Here is a 13,585-nt window from a genome sequence, read left to right as displayed (position 1 = left end):
TATTCCCAGCTGAACTGAAGAAGAGGCCAGCGGTCTCGAAACGCATTTTCTTGCCTGCTTTGAATTTTATCCAATTAAAATTCTCCATGTACATTTTATATTCTGGAGTTTTCCGCCTTACACCACGATTTGGCCTATAGTACTTCACCTCCTTCACAGCCTGTCATTAACAGGCAAAGGCTGGTAGACTGCACCTCCATACCAAACACTGATAGCCAAACTCTTATACGGACTTCAAACTATAGGCCTATTTAGACACAACGATTATCGCTCAAAAGATGTCGCTCAAGCGACTTTTGAGCGATAATTGTTATGTCATTTGCAGCACAAATGATCGCTCAAGATGAGCTATCACCTTGCGCTTCCAGTGGATAATGCAGAAGACAAGTGGGGTATCCCTGCTTGTCTTCTGCATCCAGCTGTTCTCCGCTTCGGGAGCCCGGCTGTTATATAGCCGAGCGCTCGGTGCGGAGGATGCAGAAGACAAGCCTCGTGTCCCCGCTTGTCTTCTGCATCCAGATGTTTTCTGCACGGAGTACCCGGCTGTTATACAGCTGAGCGCTCTGTTCGGGGTATGGAGAACAGAGCTGGACTGCTTTGTTCTTCATACCCCGCCTGTCATCAGGGAGCGGGATACAGCTGAAACAATAGTATAAGCTGTATCCCGCTGTGAATCCTTGATAAGGCTAATCGTCGTCATGAGCGATAAGATAACGAAAACTGCACGATGTCAGTGCAGTTACACACAACGATTATCGTTTAAAAAACGACTTTTGAGCGATAATCGTTGTGTTTAAATGGGCCTTATATTGGGTCATAAAACATCACTTCAGAGTTGCTCCACTGTCTTTTCACTCCTCCTTCACTTCAAATTTTGAGCGATCATCTTCGCGTGTAAATGTGCCTGTAGTGACTAGAGCTTTAAAGCGATTTTTCAGCAACAAAAATATAATTTAAGTGCAAAAATGATTTACACTTTTGCTACCTATCACAATGGCTATTACATATATGCAAGTTTGTCAAAGTGCAGTACCAATTTAAGAAGAAAATGTGAATGAGAGTTATAGAATTTGAGAGCACTCACAACTACCTGTCAACTAAGAAATAGGAACAGAACCTCCTTTTTCATTGGACCAGTAGGTGTCTAAGCAGTACCCCAACTATCTACCTTTACAAGCGCTGTAGGGTCTTTGAGGTCATACTGCTGTTTTATAACCTTATCCATAAATCATGCTGGAAAAAAAGCATACAAAAAAAATTTACTGAGACGACAATAAAACATTGACAAAGGGTTAGAAACATACTGGTTTAAAGAGATGTTCAACAGCATCACAGTATACTTTCCGGAATTCGTTACGCTTTTCCTCTATGAAAGATTAATACGTGAAGATTAATACATCAATACATACTTCACAAGACCATAAAACAAGAGTTACTTCAGAGCAAACCAAAATTATGCAGAAGTTTCACATTCACGATATACATGCATGAAAACATCTCTATCAAAACAGCTACTGTGTTTCCCTGAAAATAAGACACTGTCTTATAATAATTTTTGCCCCAAAAGAGGCAGTGTGTCTTATTTTCAGGAAGGGGGGGGGGGTTCTGGTAATACTCCGGTAGTAGCTGGCGTTCAGATCCTTCCCACTGGTCTCCGTCGCTGCTGCAGGCTTCTGTGTAGTCCTCAGCGGTGACATCATTGAATGGCTGGGATTGGTTAATCGAGCGTTGACGCAGCGCTCAATGAACCAATTAGAGCAATTGCTTGCTGGAGGCGGAGTACTCAAGCCCCACTACCAGGAAGATTTGCTCTGTAACCGCCGAGGACTACACGGAAGCCTACAGCAGCGCCGCAACCCAGCACGAGGGACCTGAACGCCGGGTACTAGGTGGTAGGACTTATTATTAAGGTAGGTCTTATTTTCGCTGAAACATGGTCGTAATAGAAAAACTATCTATAAAATGTGTCAATTAAACCCCATTTTCATAATTGTCTAGTTCAAATTTAAACTAAACGTTGAGCAACTCTGGAAATGCTCTGCTTACTCATCTTTAGCTTTGTACTTAGTACAATGTGAACTTTCACCATCTTTTTGCAGCCCTTTCTTAATACCCCTTTAACACGTAACGATTATCGTTTAAAATCTGTTCAAACTAACGAATGTGAGCGATAATCATTCAGTGTGAATGCAAAAAAAAAAAACAACAACGCTCACTTGTCATGAGCGGTTGTTTTAAGTCAGCTTAAAAAACTTCATTGGCTCGCGGGCTTCTCGTCCTGTGTAAACACTCCCTGCTCAGTGCTTCCCAAAGGAGGTGAAGCGCCGAGCCAGAAGCAGACGAAAAGCCCACGATCCAGCGGCAAGTCTTTTAATTTAGAGGTGACGTCAGCGCTCGGGCAGTCGCTTAAAAGACCCTCCCTGAGATTTCTGCTATGACTGATGAACCCTGCTGGCCTCACCCAAAGGGGACCACAACTGTGCCTCGAGGTACATCAGTTCCCTGACAGAACTAAACATACATCACTTTAGGGTTCCATTGTATTCCAGGTTTAGCACATGTAAGAGGAAATAAACCTGATGATTTTATATGGCAACCAGCAAGTTTTAAAAGCAGCTATGCGTAGACAATTGAGTTGAGCGAACGTACTCTGGCGAGCTTGATGCTTGTTCGAGTATTAGCATACTCGATGGTGCTCATTACTCGAACGAGCATCAAATCGTGTTCGCCCCCGCCCCAGCTTTTGGCTCCTCCCCACTGTGACGTGCCTGTTTTGGCCCCTCCCCGCCGCAGTGCGCGTCATTCGAAAATTTTTGGTCTGGCAGGGAGAGATGGAGAGAGGGAGGGGGAGAGTGAAAGAGAGATCAAGGGAAGGAAGGTTCTGACATGTCCCATCTCTTGTTCCCATAGAGGATAAGCTAGCAGTTTTTAACATTAGAAAGTCCCATTGACAATCGCGTTAACAAAAAACGCAAACGCAAGTGTGTGGGAGCCCGCAGAAGGAACAGAAGTCAGCAAAGCACACGGGTACCTTTAAACATGTAGTGAAGTATAATGTTAATAGAATCCAAGGATTGATCTGAATGCCCTTGCTGGGTTAGGCCCAATGTCCACAGGCGGATTTGATTTGCGGCACTCACGCGGGAGATCCGCAAATCAAGCTGCTCATAGGGATGCATTAGCGTCCGCAAAATAATTAAAAGCCTGTCATTTTTTCCCGGCGTGCAGATCACATGTGGGGAAATAACATCACAGCACGCTCCATTTTTCTGCAGATCCTGCACGGACGGCTTCCATTGAAGTAATTGAAGCTATTGAAGCTGACACTGTGGATGTGCCACGGATCCGCAGGAAAGCAGGAGTTCAAGAAAACAATGCACTGCATATATGGGCGGCGCGCCGAGCACATCCAGAGTGCAGGAGAAAGAAGATTCGGCCGTGGATAAAGAAGACCGCACCAGCTCCAGAAAGGTAAGAAAATGTTTTTTAGGCCTCATGGCTGTGGGATTCCACACTTGGAAACCGTGCATGCCTGTGGACATGAGGCCTAAGGAATTTAAATCTCCTCTTTCTGTGAGACACGCTGGCCACATCTGCTCGTTAGTAATTTCTAAGTAATTAGTTTAAGCTATTCCTGCTTATCACATTTAGTGTGATATTCCACATGTACTTCCATTTTTAATTTACTGTACAAACTTTAAAAAATTCTAAGTGCAGATTACGTACCTAAAAACTTGATTTTGTGACCAACCCTGCGTGACCAACCGATAGGATGAATCAGAGGGCTAGTCATATGACACCACACATTGTCATTACTGCCCCTGTCTACATACACAAGTTTTAGTCTTCCTCCAATCACGGTATCAACCACTGCTATCCGCATTTGAGATATATGTAGTTTATCCACAACCTCCAGACGCATGCCTTGTCTGAAAGGACACTTCAGGCTCTCGGCCATCTAGAATAAGGAAAAAACAAGAGAAGTAAGCAGAAATTCTAAGCAAAATATGAAGCAATAACCTTTTAATCCACAGCAGAGAGGGTTTACTTTTTATTGAAGGCAATCATTATTTGAATAGTATAGATTCCAATCCGATTCTATCCGCTCCTGAAGGTATAAGGACAATAAGAGTTGCTCATGGCTGGCGTTGGGTGCTACTAAGTAACGAGAGAGAAGATGTGGGTCCACAAGAACTTTTTTTAGAAAGGTAGCAGATTTTGTTGATGAACAAATCTGGATCTTTCCCAGGTACAATCATGTAAAAGGATCTAGCCATGTGTAACAGTATGAGCAACAGGAAGTATATTCAGTGGGTGGGGCTAAAATTGCATACAAAGTACTTAGTCAAATATTAGAAAAAACAGCACCTCTCATCAAGATCACAAAGAGAAAAATAAGTTTTAGGTTAAAACAATAGTTTTGGAAAAGGTCTTTTGCTTTAGGTCTGGTTCATATGAGCGTGTTGGTACAGCATACTCCGTGAGCGGGTCTTGCGCACGTTATATGCCGTATTCTCAGGCTAGGCCATCAACTGCTGGGGATCACCTGGCCCATCATGCGTCATAGGGGACAGAAGCGAAAGCACCTTAGCTGGCTTCACTCCCATTGAAATCAATGTGGGCTGAAGTGCAATAGCCAGCTTTAGCCATTTGATTTCAATGGGATGATGTATGTCCAGCAGGTCAGTCCATCTGCTCATTGCTGGGCATCTTGAGCGACAGAACTACTGATGATCTATCCTGAGGATATAAGAAAAAAATCAAAAAGAGGGATCCAGCACTGATGAGTAAAATTGTAGATTTATTTAATGTCCAAATTAAAAGCATGAAATGTTCATATTGGTGAAGCCAGCAGAGATGGAAAAAAGAGTCAACTCGAATAGGATAGGTCATCGATAGTTTTTGCTCAGAAAACCCCCTTGCCCCCTTAAAGGGGTTGTCCCGCGGCAGCAAGTGGGTCTATACACTTCTGTATGGGCATAATAATGCACTTTGTAATGTACATTGTGCATTAATTATGAGCCATACAGAAGTTATAAAAAGTTTTTTACTTACCTGCTCCGTTGCTAGCGTCCTCGTTTCCATGGAGCCGACAAATTTTCGCCGTCTAATGGCCAAATTAGCCGCGCTTGCGCAGTCCCGGTCTTCTTCTTTTTTCAATGGGGCTGCTCGTGCTGGATGCCGGCTCCTTGTAGCTCCGCCCCGTCACGTGCCGATTCCAGCCAATCAGGAGGCTGGAATCGGCAATGGACCGCACAGAAGCCCTGCGGTCCACCGAGTGAGAAGATCCCCGCGGCCATCTTCATCAGGTAAGTAAGAAGTCACCGGAGCGCGGGGATTCAGGTAAGCGCTCTCCAGTGTTCTTTTTTAACCCCTGCATCGGGGTTGTCTCGCGGCGAACGGGGGGGGGGGGGGGAGGGGGTTGAAAAAAAAACAAAAAACGTTTCGGCGCGGGACAACCCCTTTAATGATGAAGCTTGTTTGCGCCTTATTGAGCAACTAATTTTTCAGTTTTTTTCATCGTCTCATTCCCAGAGCCGTAATTTTTTTTATTTTTTGGTCGATATGGCCTTATGAGGGCTTTTTTTTTGCAGGACAAGATGTATATTCTAATGACATCATTTATATATAATAAAATTTAAAAAATAAATAAATGAATACGAAAATTAAAGAAATTAAAAAATAAACAAATAAAAATATATTTAGATTTTGGATTTTATGGGTTTCAACAATGCAAGAAAGATTTACTGGAGTTTACATAGTGGATAGTATGTACACATATATACATACATGTACAATAAAATATTTTATTCGTTTTGCGTTTTAATTTTCGTCGAACTGATTTTTAAAACTTTCATTAAGGTCTAATGGAGTTAGGGTATTAAGTTTATAAATCCAATACATTTCCTGTTTTTTAATATGTCTGAGCTATTCTTGATATCTACTGGTATGTGCTCCACTGCTGTGACAGTAAAAACATTAAAATCGTAACTGTGCACTAACGAGCCACGCCTTCAAATCCCATGCTTTACAAACCCATTGGGAGATAGTAACCAGAATAAACTGCTTTTGTAGTTGTGGAATGGAGCGGACTCGTTCGAGAATAGATAGAATAGCCTTGATACTGGTCTCATGGCGAATGTTAGAGTATAGTTAGAGTTAGGCTAATTTCCTAATTCCATTAGGCCTAGATGAAAAATTGAAAACCATTTTGGCTAAAACTAAAACACAAAACGAATATTCCAAAATTATGCCAGTCTCACATGACCGAGTTTGAATTGCGGAATCCGCGATAGTCACCTGCACGGACAATCCACAGCATTCCACACAACTTCAAACAAATAGAACATTCACATGTCCGCTCACATGACCCGTTTATTTAATACCGGCCTTATGTGTATATTTGTATGTGTGTGCACAGGTGTATTAATACATACTATCCACTATGTCAACTTCAGTAAATCTCTTGCATTGTTGAAACCCATTAAAATCATGAGTAAAATATACATAATGAGTAAAATATACATTTTTAATTTTTTCAATGTTTCGGGGAAACATGGTACTCACACCTTGTTTATTTTAGGGAAAATAAAGTGCTCCAGGGCAATGTTCCCAAACTGCAGTCCTCAGGGACCTCCAGCAGGTCATGTTTTCAGGATATCCTATAGTGAGAACACCTGTGGCAATGTCTGAGGCACTGACAATAATTACATCCCCTGTGCAATACTAAGGAAATCCTGAAAACATGACCTGTTGGGGTCCCTGAGGACTGGAGTTGGGGAAACACTACTCTAGGGCATTCCCAATAAAAACAGGTGCTCTGCTTCTCCCAGCCGCAACAGTACCGCTCATATTCCCTGCTGTCTTCCCAGTAGTGTGATCATTTCAAGCACTACTGCAAAGTCAGCAGGGTATAGGAACAGTGTAGATTGCAGAGGCTGGGAGGTGAATATTGGATATTTATAGTTTACCACAATTAACTGGCACGAAGGAGCCATGACCTAACGGTATCATATCAGGGGGCTATTATTACTGAACATGGGCATATAAGGGTGCATTATAACTGAGTGAAGACATAAAAGGGACATGATTACTGAGTGAGGGGTACTAAAAGCAGCACTTATTGTGTGGTGTCTAATGTGCTAAAAAACTAGGCTTATACTCGAGAATATATGGTAATTGTATTAAAGCTTCTTTTTGGACAAATAGTGAAATGGGTGAATTTTACAGGGCCATGATTAGAAAGGTATTATCTAGCAGTAGATATGAGCAAACTGAACCCCTAGAACCTGAATGCGGATGAAACGTTATGAAAGGTTTGGTTCTGCATGAACCCAAACCCTATGCGGTTCGTCTTGGCAGAACCAACAAAGATGGCAGTAGCCACATGACAGATAGAAGAAGGAGCACATGACCTCAGGGTAGCCTATAATGCCTTGGAAATGGCTCTCCCAAACAATCAGAAGGCAGAATAGAGGTGAGCTCAGAGCAAATATAACAAGTTGCACACAGCTGTAGCAGCCATTTAGCCAGGAAAAGAACTGTGAGGGACAATGTGACAGATCAGTGTACAGTATTAGGGCAGTTGAAATCAGAGCTTTGTGTGTCTGTTCTAATCTGCACACAACCTATTCCAGCACAATTTATAGTAGAGTGAGTTATTTTTTCACATATTCTCTCTCTCCAAAGCAGTATGCAGCGCTGGGGGAATCAGAGGCGGTGTGCATTTGTTTTCAAAGTTAGAAATAAAGAAACCATATCTGGCAAAAGAAAGAGTGGGAAAACACACTTGTAACCCGTTCTCTACCAGAAAGGATGTTGGTACTACCCTGTTTCCCTGAAAATAAGACCTACCCTGAACATAAGCCCTAGCATGATCTTTTTTTCTGGATTTTTGAGGTTGCAGAATGATTTTTTTTCTCTGGATTTTTGAGGATAGTGTCCAGACAGCTATATATGTAAAAAAGTAAAATCTATTGGAGCAAAAATTAATATAAGACACGGTCTTATTTTTGGGAATCAGGGTAGTACCAGCACTGTCTGCATCAGCCTTGTGCGCAGGTCCAGTACTAGTAGCAGCCATGTGCCAAAGCTTAGTACAAGTGGCAGCAGCCATATGCCCGGTACTAGTAGCAGCATCAGCAAGCCAGGGTTGTAAATCTCCTCCAGTGAGAGTGTTATTTTGGAGAAGAAGGCCATTGTGGATTTGTTGCCTTGCTCTTGGTCCTCCTAGGAGTAAAACTAATGTTACTTTAACCCCTTAGTGACCAAGCCGGTTTGTGCTTCAATGACCAGGCCAAATTTTGGATATCTGACATGTGTCACTTCAACATAGAATAACTCCGTAAAGGTTTTGCATATCCATTTAGGAGATGTACAGATTTAACAAATTCTTAAAATTTAAAATTATTGGCTTTCCTAACAGACATTTTGCTTGAAGGTATTTTAGGCCCCGTAGCACACTTCTAGAGCCCTTGAGCTGTCAAAACGAGAACCCCCACAAATGACACAATCTAAAAACCAGACCCCTTAACGAATTCATCTAGGGGTGTACCGAGTATTTTGACCCCACCGTATTTAAATGAATCTAAGCAAATCAGAAGGCAAAAAAATACTATTTTTAAAATGACATAAATGGCAAAAAAATTAAAACAATTTTTTTTTGTACAACACACATATAAATGAAGACTTGCACCCCAAAATGGATCCCCCTGTTTGTCCTGTGTTCAGAAACATACCCATTGTGGCCCTAATATTATGTCTGTATGCACAATGAGGCCCAAACTAAAAAGAGCAGCCATGGTAGCTTTTAAGAACATTTTGCTTGAAGGTGTTTTAGGCCCCATTGCACACTTGTAGAGCCCTTAAAGGGGTTGTCCCGCGCCGAAACGGGTTTTTTTTTTTTTCAACCCCCCCCCCGTTCGGCGCGAGACAACGCCGATGCAGGGACGTACAGAAAGCTTACCGGAGCGCTTACCTTAATCCCCGCGCTCCGGTGACTTCTATACTTACCTGTGAAGATGGCCGCCGGAATCCTCTTCCTCCGTGGACCGCAGCTCTTCTGTGCGGTCCATTGCCGATTCCAGCCTCCTGATTGGCTGGAATCGGCACGTGACGGGGCGGAGCTACACGGAGCCTGCATTCTGCACGAGCGGCTCCATTGAAGAGAGCAGAAGACCCGGACTGCGCAAGCGCGGCTAATTTGGCCATTGGAGGGCGAAAATTAGTCGGCACCATGGAGACGAGGACGCCAGCAATGGAGCAGGTAAGTAAAAAACTTTTTATAACTTCTGTATGGCTCATAATTAATGCACAATGTATATTACAAAGTGCATTAATATGGCCATACAGAAGTGTATAGACCCACTTGCTGCCGCGGGACAACCCCTTTAAGCTGCCAAACTGATAAAGAAACCCCACAAATGACCCCATTTTAAAAATTAGACCCCTTAGTGAATTTGTCTAGTGATGTACTGCGTTTTTTGACCCTATAGTTTTTGAATGAATGTAAGCAAAGCAGAAGGATAAAAAAATATAATTTTCAATTTCTTTGGCAATTATGTCATTTTAAAACCTTTTTTTGTACAGGACACATATGAATGAAGACTTGTACCGCAAAAATGGATCCCCGTTTGTCCCTTGTTCATAAACATACCCATTGTAGCCCCAATCTGCTTACTGGACACATGGCTAGGCCTGTAATGGAGGGAACACCTTTTGGCTTTCAGAGCCCAACTCAATAAATTCCAGGCCCCATTGCTCAGTTGTGCAGAAAAAAAAATTGACCTTCCTGGGACTTTTTGTAAATTACATAACATTATAGGTATCAATCTTAATAATGTCGGGTTCACATGGCCGTATGTGGAATACGCTTGCGGAGGCCTGCAGCGGATCCTAGCTGTGAGCCCGGCTGTGACCCTGCATACGGCCGCGTAATGTACTGCGCATAACTACGCACTCACACAGGCGCTCTGGCACAGTACACCTTTTACATCGGTGAGGGGAGATTAAACTTCAACTTTTTTCTTTTTTCAATTTTTACGTGATCGCCATTAAACACTGGATAACAGCGATCATATGCCCGGGGACAGCTGACCGCAGCCTTCGGTCACTGCTCCAGGCTCTCGGCTACCCTTAGTAGCCAGGAGCAAGGAGATTTTAAATTTCCAGGGCCTTCTACAGCTTTTGCGCTTGCATCTGCTATTTTTGCTGATGGGCACATGCTCAGAAGCTGGGAAAAGGTCAGTGGATAAAGATCCCGTCGGAGGACAAATCCAGAGACCTTAGGTATGTAATTTCATCTCCCCTCATAGATACAATCCATGGGGCAAGATGTAACTAACTTTATTTTAACTTTTATGCAATCGTCGTTATCCATTGGCCCCCGGTGACAGCTCCCAGCTATCGGTGACCTCCAGCAGCCAATAGCAGTGAGCTGTCAGATACACAGACCTTGGGGCTTTAGTCTACAGGGCCGGAGTGTTTTTACAGCCCTGTTGAATAAAGCGCAGACACCCAGGACATGAAAACACGTACGGCTGATCACTAAAGGATTCAGTGGATTCCTAATCTTCTCGAGTTAGTTGGTACACTGATAGAGGCATTAGCCTTTCCTTTTCATCAACTCTGTCTTAACTGCCCCCTCCTAGAATCATAGAATGGTAGAGTTGGAAGGGACCTCCAGTGTCATCTGGTCCGACACCCTAGTAAATGCAGGATTCACTAAATCACCCCATGCGGAGGTGGAGGTGGGGGTGTAATAGGCTAAACTGGATAGACATGTGTATTTTTACATGTTACTATGACAGTCAGCTTTTGGAGTGTGTTGCAGAGGTGGAAGCGTTGGTAGTGACACATAGTTGTGGCAGTGGGTGCAGTGGTAGCCGTTGCAGTAGCGGCAGTTATGAAGGTGAATATGATGCGGAGGGATAAGGCGCGCACAAGACATCAGAACGGACGGATAAATGGCGGGGATGATGAGGACTAGGATTATGGGGTTTTGAACAGGATGTGGGAACTAGGTGATGTTGACATCCAAATTTTCTTTATAAATATCCCAGCACTTCTGTTGTTAAAAATTAAATTTGATTCATTGCATCATAAAATGATGCAGATAGTGGGATCATAACAGCGCTTACGTGTTTCCAGTGGTACCGCTCTTAATCATAGCATACAAGTAAATTAAAAAACCTCAGCAATACTACCCAATCAGAACTACCCAACACAGATCGCATGTTATGTAAATGTTTCCTTAACACCATGAGTGTAAGAAGATATGAGAGGAGTGGGACAGGATATTGAAAAAAAAAACAACCCTTTCCCCCATATTTTCTCTAAGTAAATATGTAATAAATCGTTCTTCTAATGTAAACCAGATGGAAATCTAGTGTGCAACTCAAAAATCTAAAAAGCTTCCCTGTGTAACAACTTTCTCTTTCTACCGCCTCCACGTATTGGGTTGAAAACCCTTTTGATACCGTAGTGCTGGAAGAAGGAAAGATCACAATTATGCTGGGAGATAAAGTGCTCAGCAGCTCCGATACGTGTTTACCTTCCCCATTATGTGTCAGAAATGTGTTCAACAATTCAGCGTGTTAGTTGTCTGGGGGTCACCACACGTACTGCAGCTATTAAACTTTGTAATAATCCTAATATAAAAGGTCTTGGGGTCGCGTTGGTCCACCACAGACTCTCTTTTTTCGCGGACGACTTCCTAATGTTTATCTCTTCCCTTCATACCACAATACCCAACCTTACAGCAGAATTGGCCAAATTCGGGTCTCTCTCCGGTTTAACTTTCAATCAAGGTAATGACTTCCACATATATTGTATCACACATTTTTTCAGATTGAATTTGCTGCCCTCTATTTCTTCGGAAGGACTTCTGTATCTTTGTCATTTTTTTGATGCGTAAGATCTTGACACTCTCTATATTCTTATTTTTCCTCTCTCGCCTGGAGTGTAAAGCATTGAGGCTACTGCTGTCTATGGAGTGGTAATACACCCTCCACTTGTCAACACTGAAACTGTTACTGACTTAAAAAGGTCCTAATCTGTAGTATCCTTGGTGTGCTCAACACAAATATGAAATTTTTTATTGGCTCTTGTTTTGAAGATATTTCATATAGTTCGTTTTCTGAGTTTCACCGTGTAAATTTATCCAGTAGGACTGTAACAACATCCTTACAGTTTGAGCCAGACAGCAGCCGTGTGCTTACAGGACCAGTGATGATGTCACCATCATGTGATAAGTCACTGCCTCTGAGCTCATAACCTCACACCTAACCCCAACATAACCAGTACCCCATGTTAACTCCCACTGTACCAGTGTACATATCAACACCTAATCACTAGTGTACTATACAGAGCCCAATATGAAAGGTTGAGGATTTAAAATATTTCAGACTTCGTGGGATACAGTTCGAGCTACTCTTACATAAAACTGTTATTATGTTATCCTTTTAGTTACAATACAGAACACTAATGTCTCGTAGTGCATTAATACCATGGATAATTTTTGCTATATTTGTGGGGAAGTGACATCTGCCAACCAGAAGAAAAGTATCTCTTCTCACGTGAAGAAGGCATATCGTCTTTACTCCAGATTGGCAACCAAGACAAGCCTTGGGCCTCACATATATGCAGTGCTACATGTACAACACAGCTCTCACAGTGGCTGAATGGCACTGTGATCTAGTGCTCCTCCTCCTCCGTCCCGTCAGTTATTCATAATGGAATCTATAGCCAACTAATGACACTATGTGCCCATTCATCATGCGACTGAAGTCGCATCTGGCCAAGTTGTTCATGCTGCAGTTGCTAGTGTACTACCTGGTTGAGTCCACCATGCTTGGGCAATTGATGGCATGTGTGCAAGACTAGGTGGCAGATACCCAGCGGGCATTACTTTTTCAAGAAAGCGAGGCCAGCCTTTCAAAATATCAGGGAGGAGACACAGTATGATTTACTACGGCAAGACCATGCATTACTGACAGGTCCTTGATTGTGCTTTAACTTCTGACAGCAGGTGCCTATCCACCATGTCCTCCTTAATGGACATCTTTCTGTCTCCAACAGGGCAGAGTATAGCTTACACTCTCCCACCTTCCTTTTAAAGATGGAAGGTGAAGCGCTGCCACAGTGCATTACACCTGATGAGCCTGGGCCAGGAAAGCCACACAGGGCATAAATGAAGAACCCGCACACTGGGCAATGTGATTACTCATAACGGGAAAAATATTGTTGCTGCACGGCATGCACCATGCATGGAGTATGTGATCTGGTCGTAACCTGTTTCTTAACACACACGTTGGTTTGAAGCATGTCCAGTAATGTTTGCATTTGCTTTAGCCATTCTTCTGTATTTATGCAAGCTCTCCAAGACTTGCAGCGACCGAATGATCTCTCTGAACACTGCTTACTATGCAGCGTTTCAAAGCACTGGAATTCTACCTTACACATGGTGGGCCATCTGTACAAACAGTGGAAAGACGAGAATGATTCCCTCATGCAGTAGATTGGCAGCTTTTGGGGCCACTATAATTTTCAGCTCACGCATTGGCAGCTGATCAGAGATGCATGTCGT

At 42.9% G+C, this 13,585-nt stretch overlaps 1 protein-coding gene across 1 annotated transcript in view; it reads right to left on the bottom strand.

The window, feature by feature from the left end:
- The window catches only part of L3MBTL2 (L3MBTL histone methyl-lysine binding protein 2), a 75,724-nt gene that overhangs the window by 33,604 nt on the left and 28,535 nt on the right, over positions 1–13,585 (bottom strand). The window contains exons 9-10 of the mRNA XM_066596198.1: positions 3,727–3,958; positions 1,305–1,366 (exon numbers count right to left, since the gene is read on the bottom strand). Coding sequence (XP_066452295.1) covers positions 1,305–1,366; positions 3,727–3,958 — 294 coding nt within the window. The remainder of the gene's footprint in view (positions 1–1,304; positions 1,367–3,726; positions 3,959–13,585) is intronic.

This window comes from Eleutherodactylus coqui, chromosome 3, assembly GCF_035609145.1.
Source record: "Eleutherodactylus coqui strain aEleCoq1 chromosome 3, aEleCoq1.hap1, whole genome shotgun sequence".
Taxonomy (NCBI): domain Eukaryota; kingdom Metazoa; phylum Chordata; class Amphibia; order Anura; family Eleutherodactylidae; genus Eleutherodactylus; species Eleutherodactylus coqui.
Note: the sequence above shows the minus strand (reverse complement) of the source record. Positions and strands in the feature narration are given on the sequence as shown.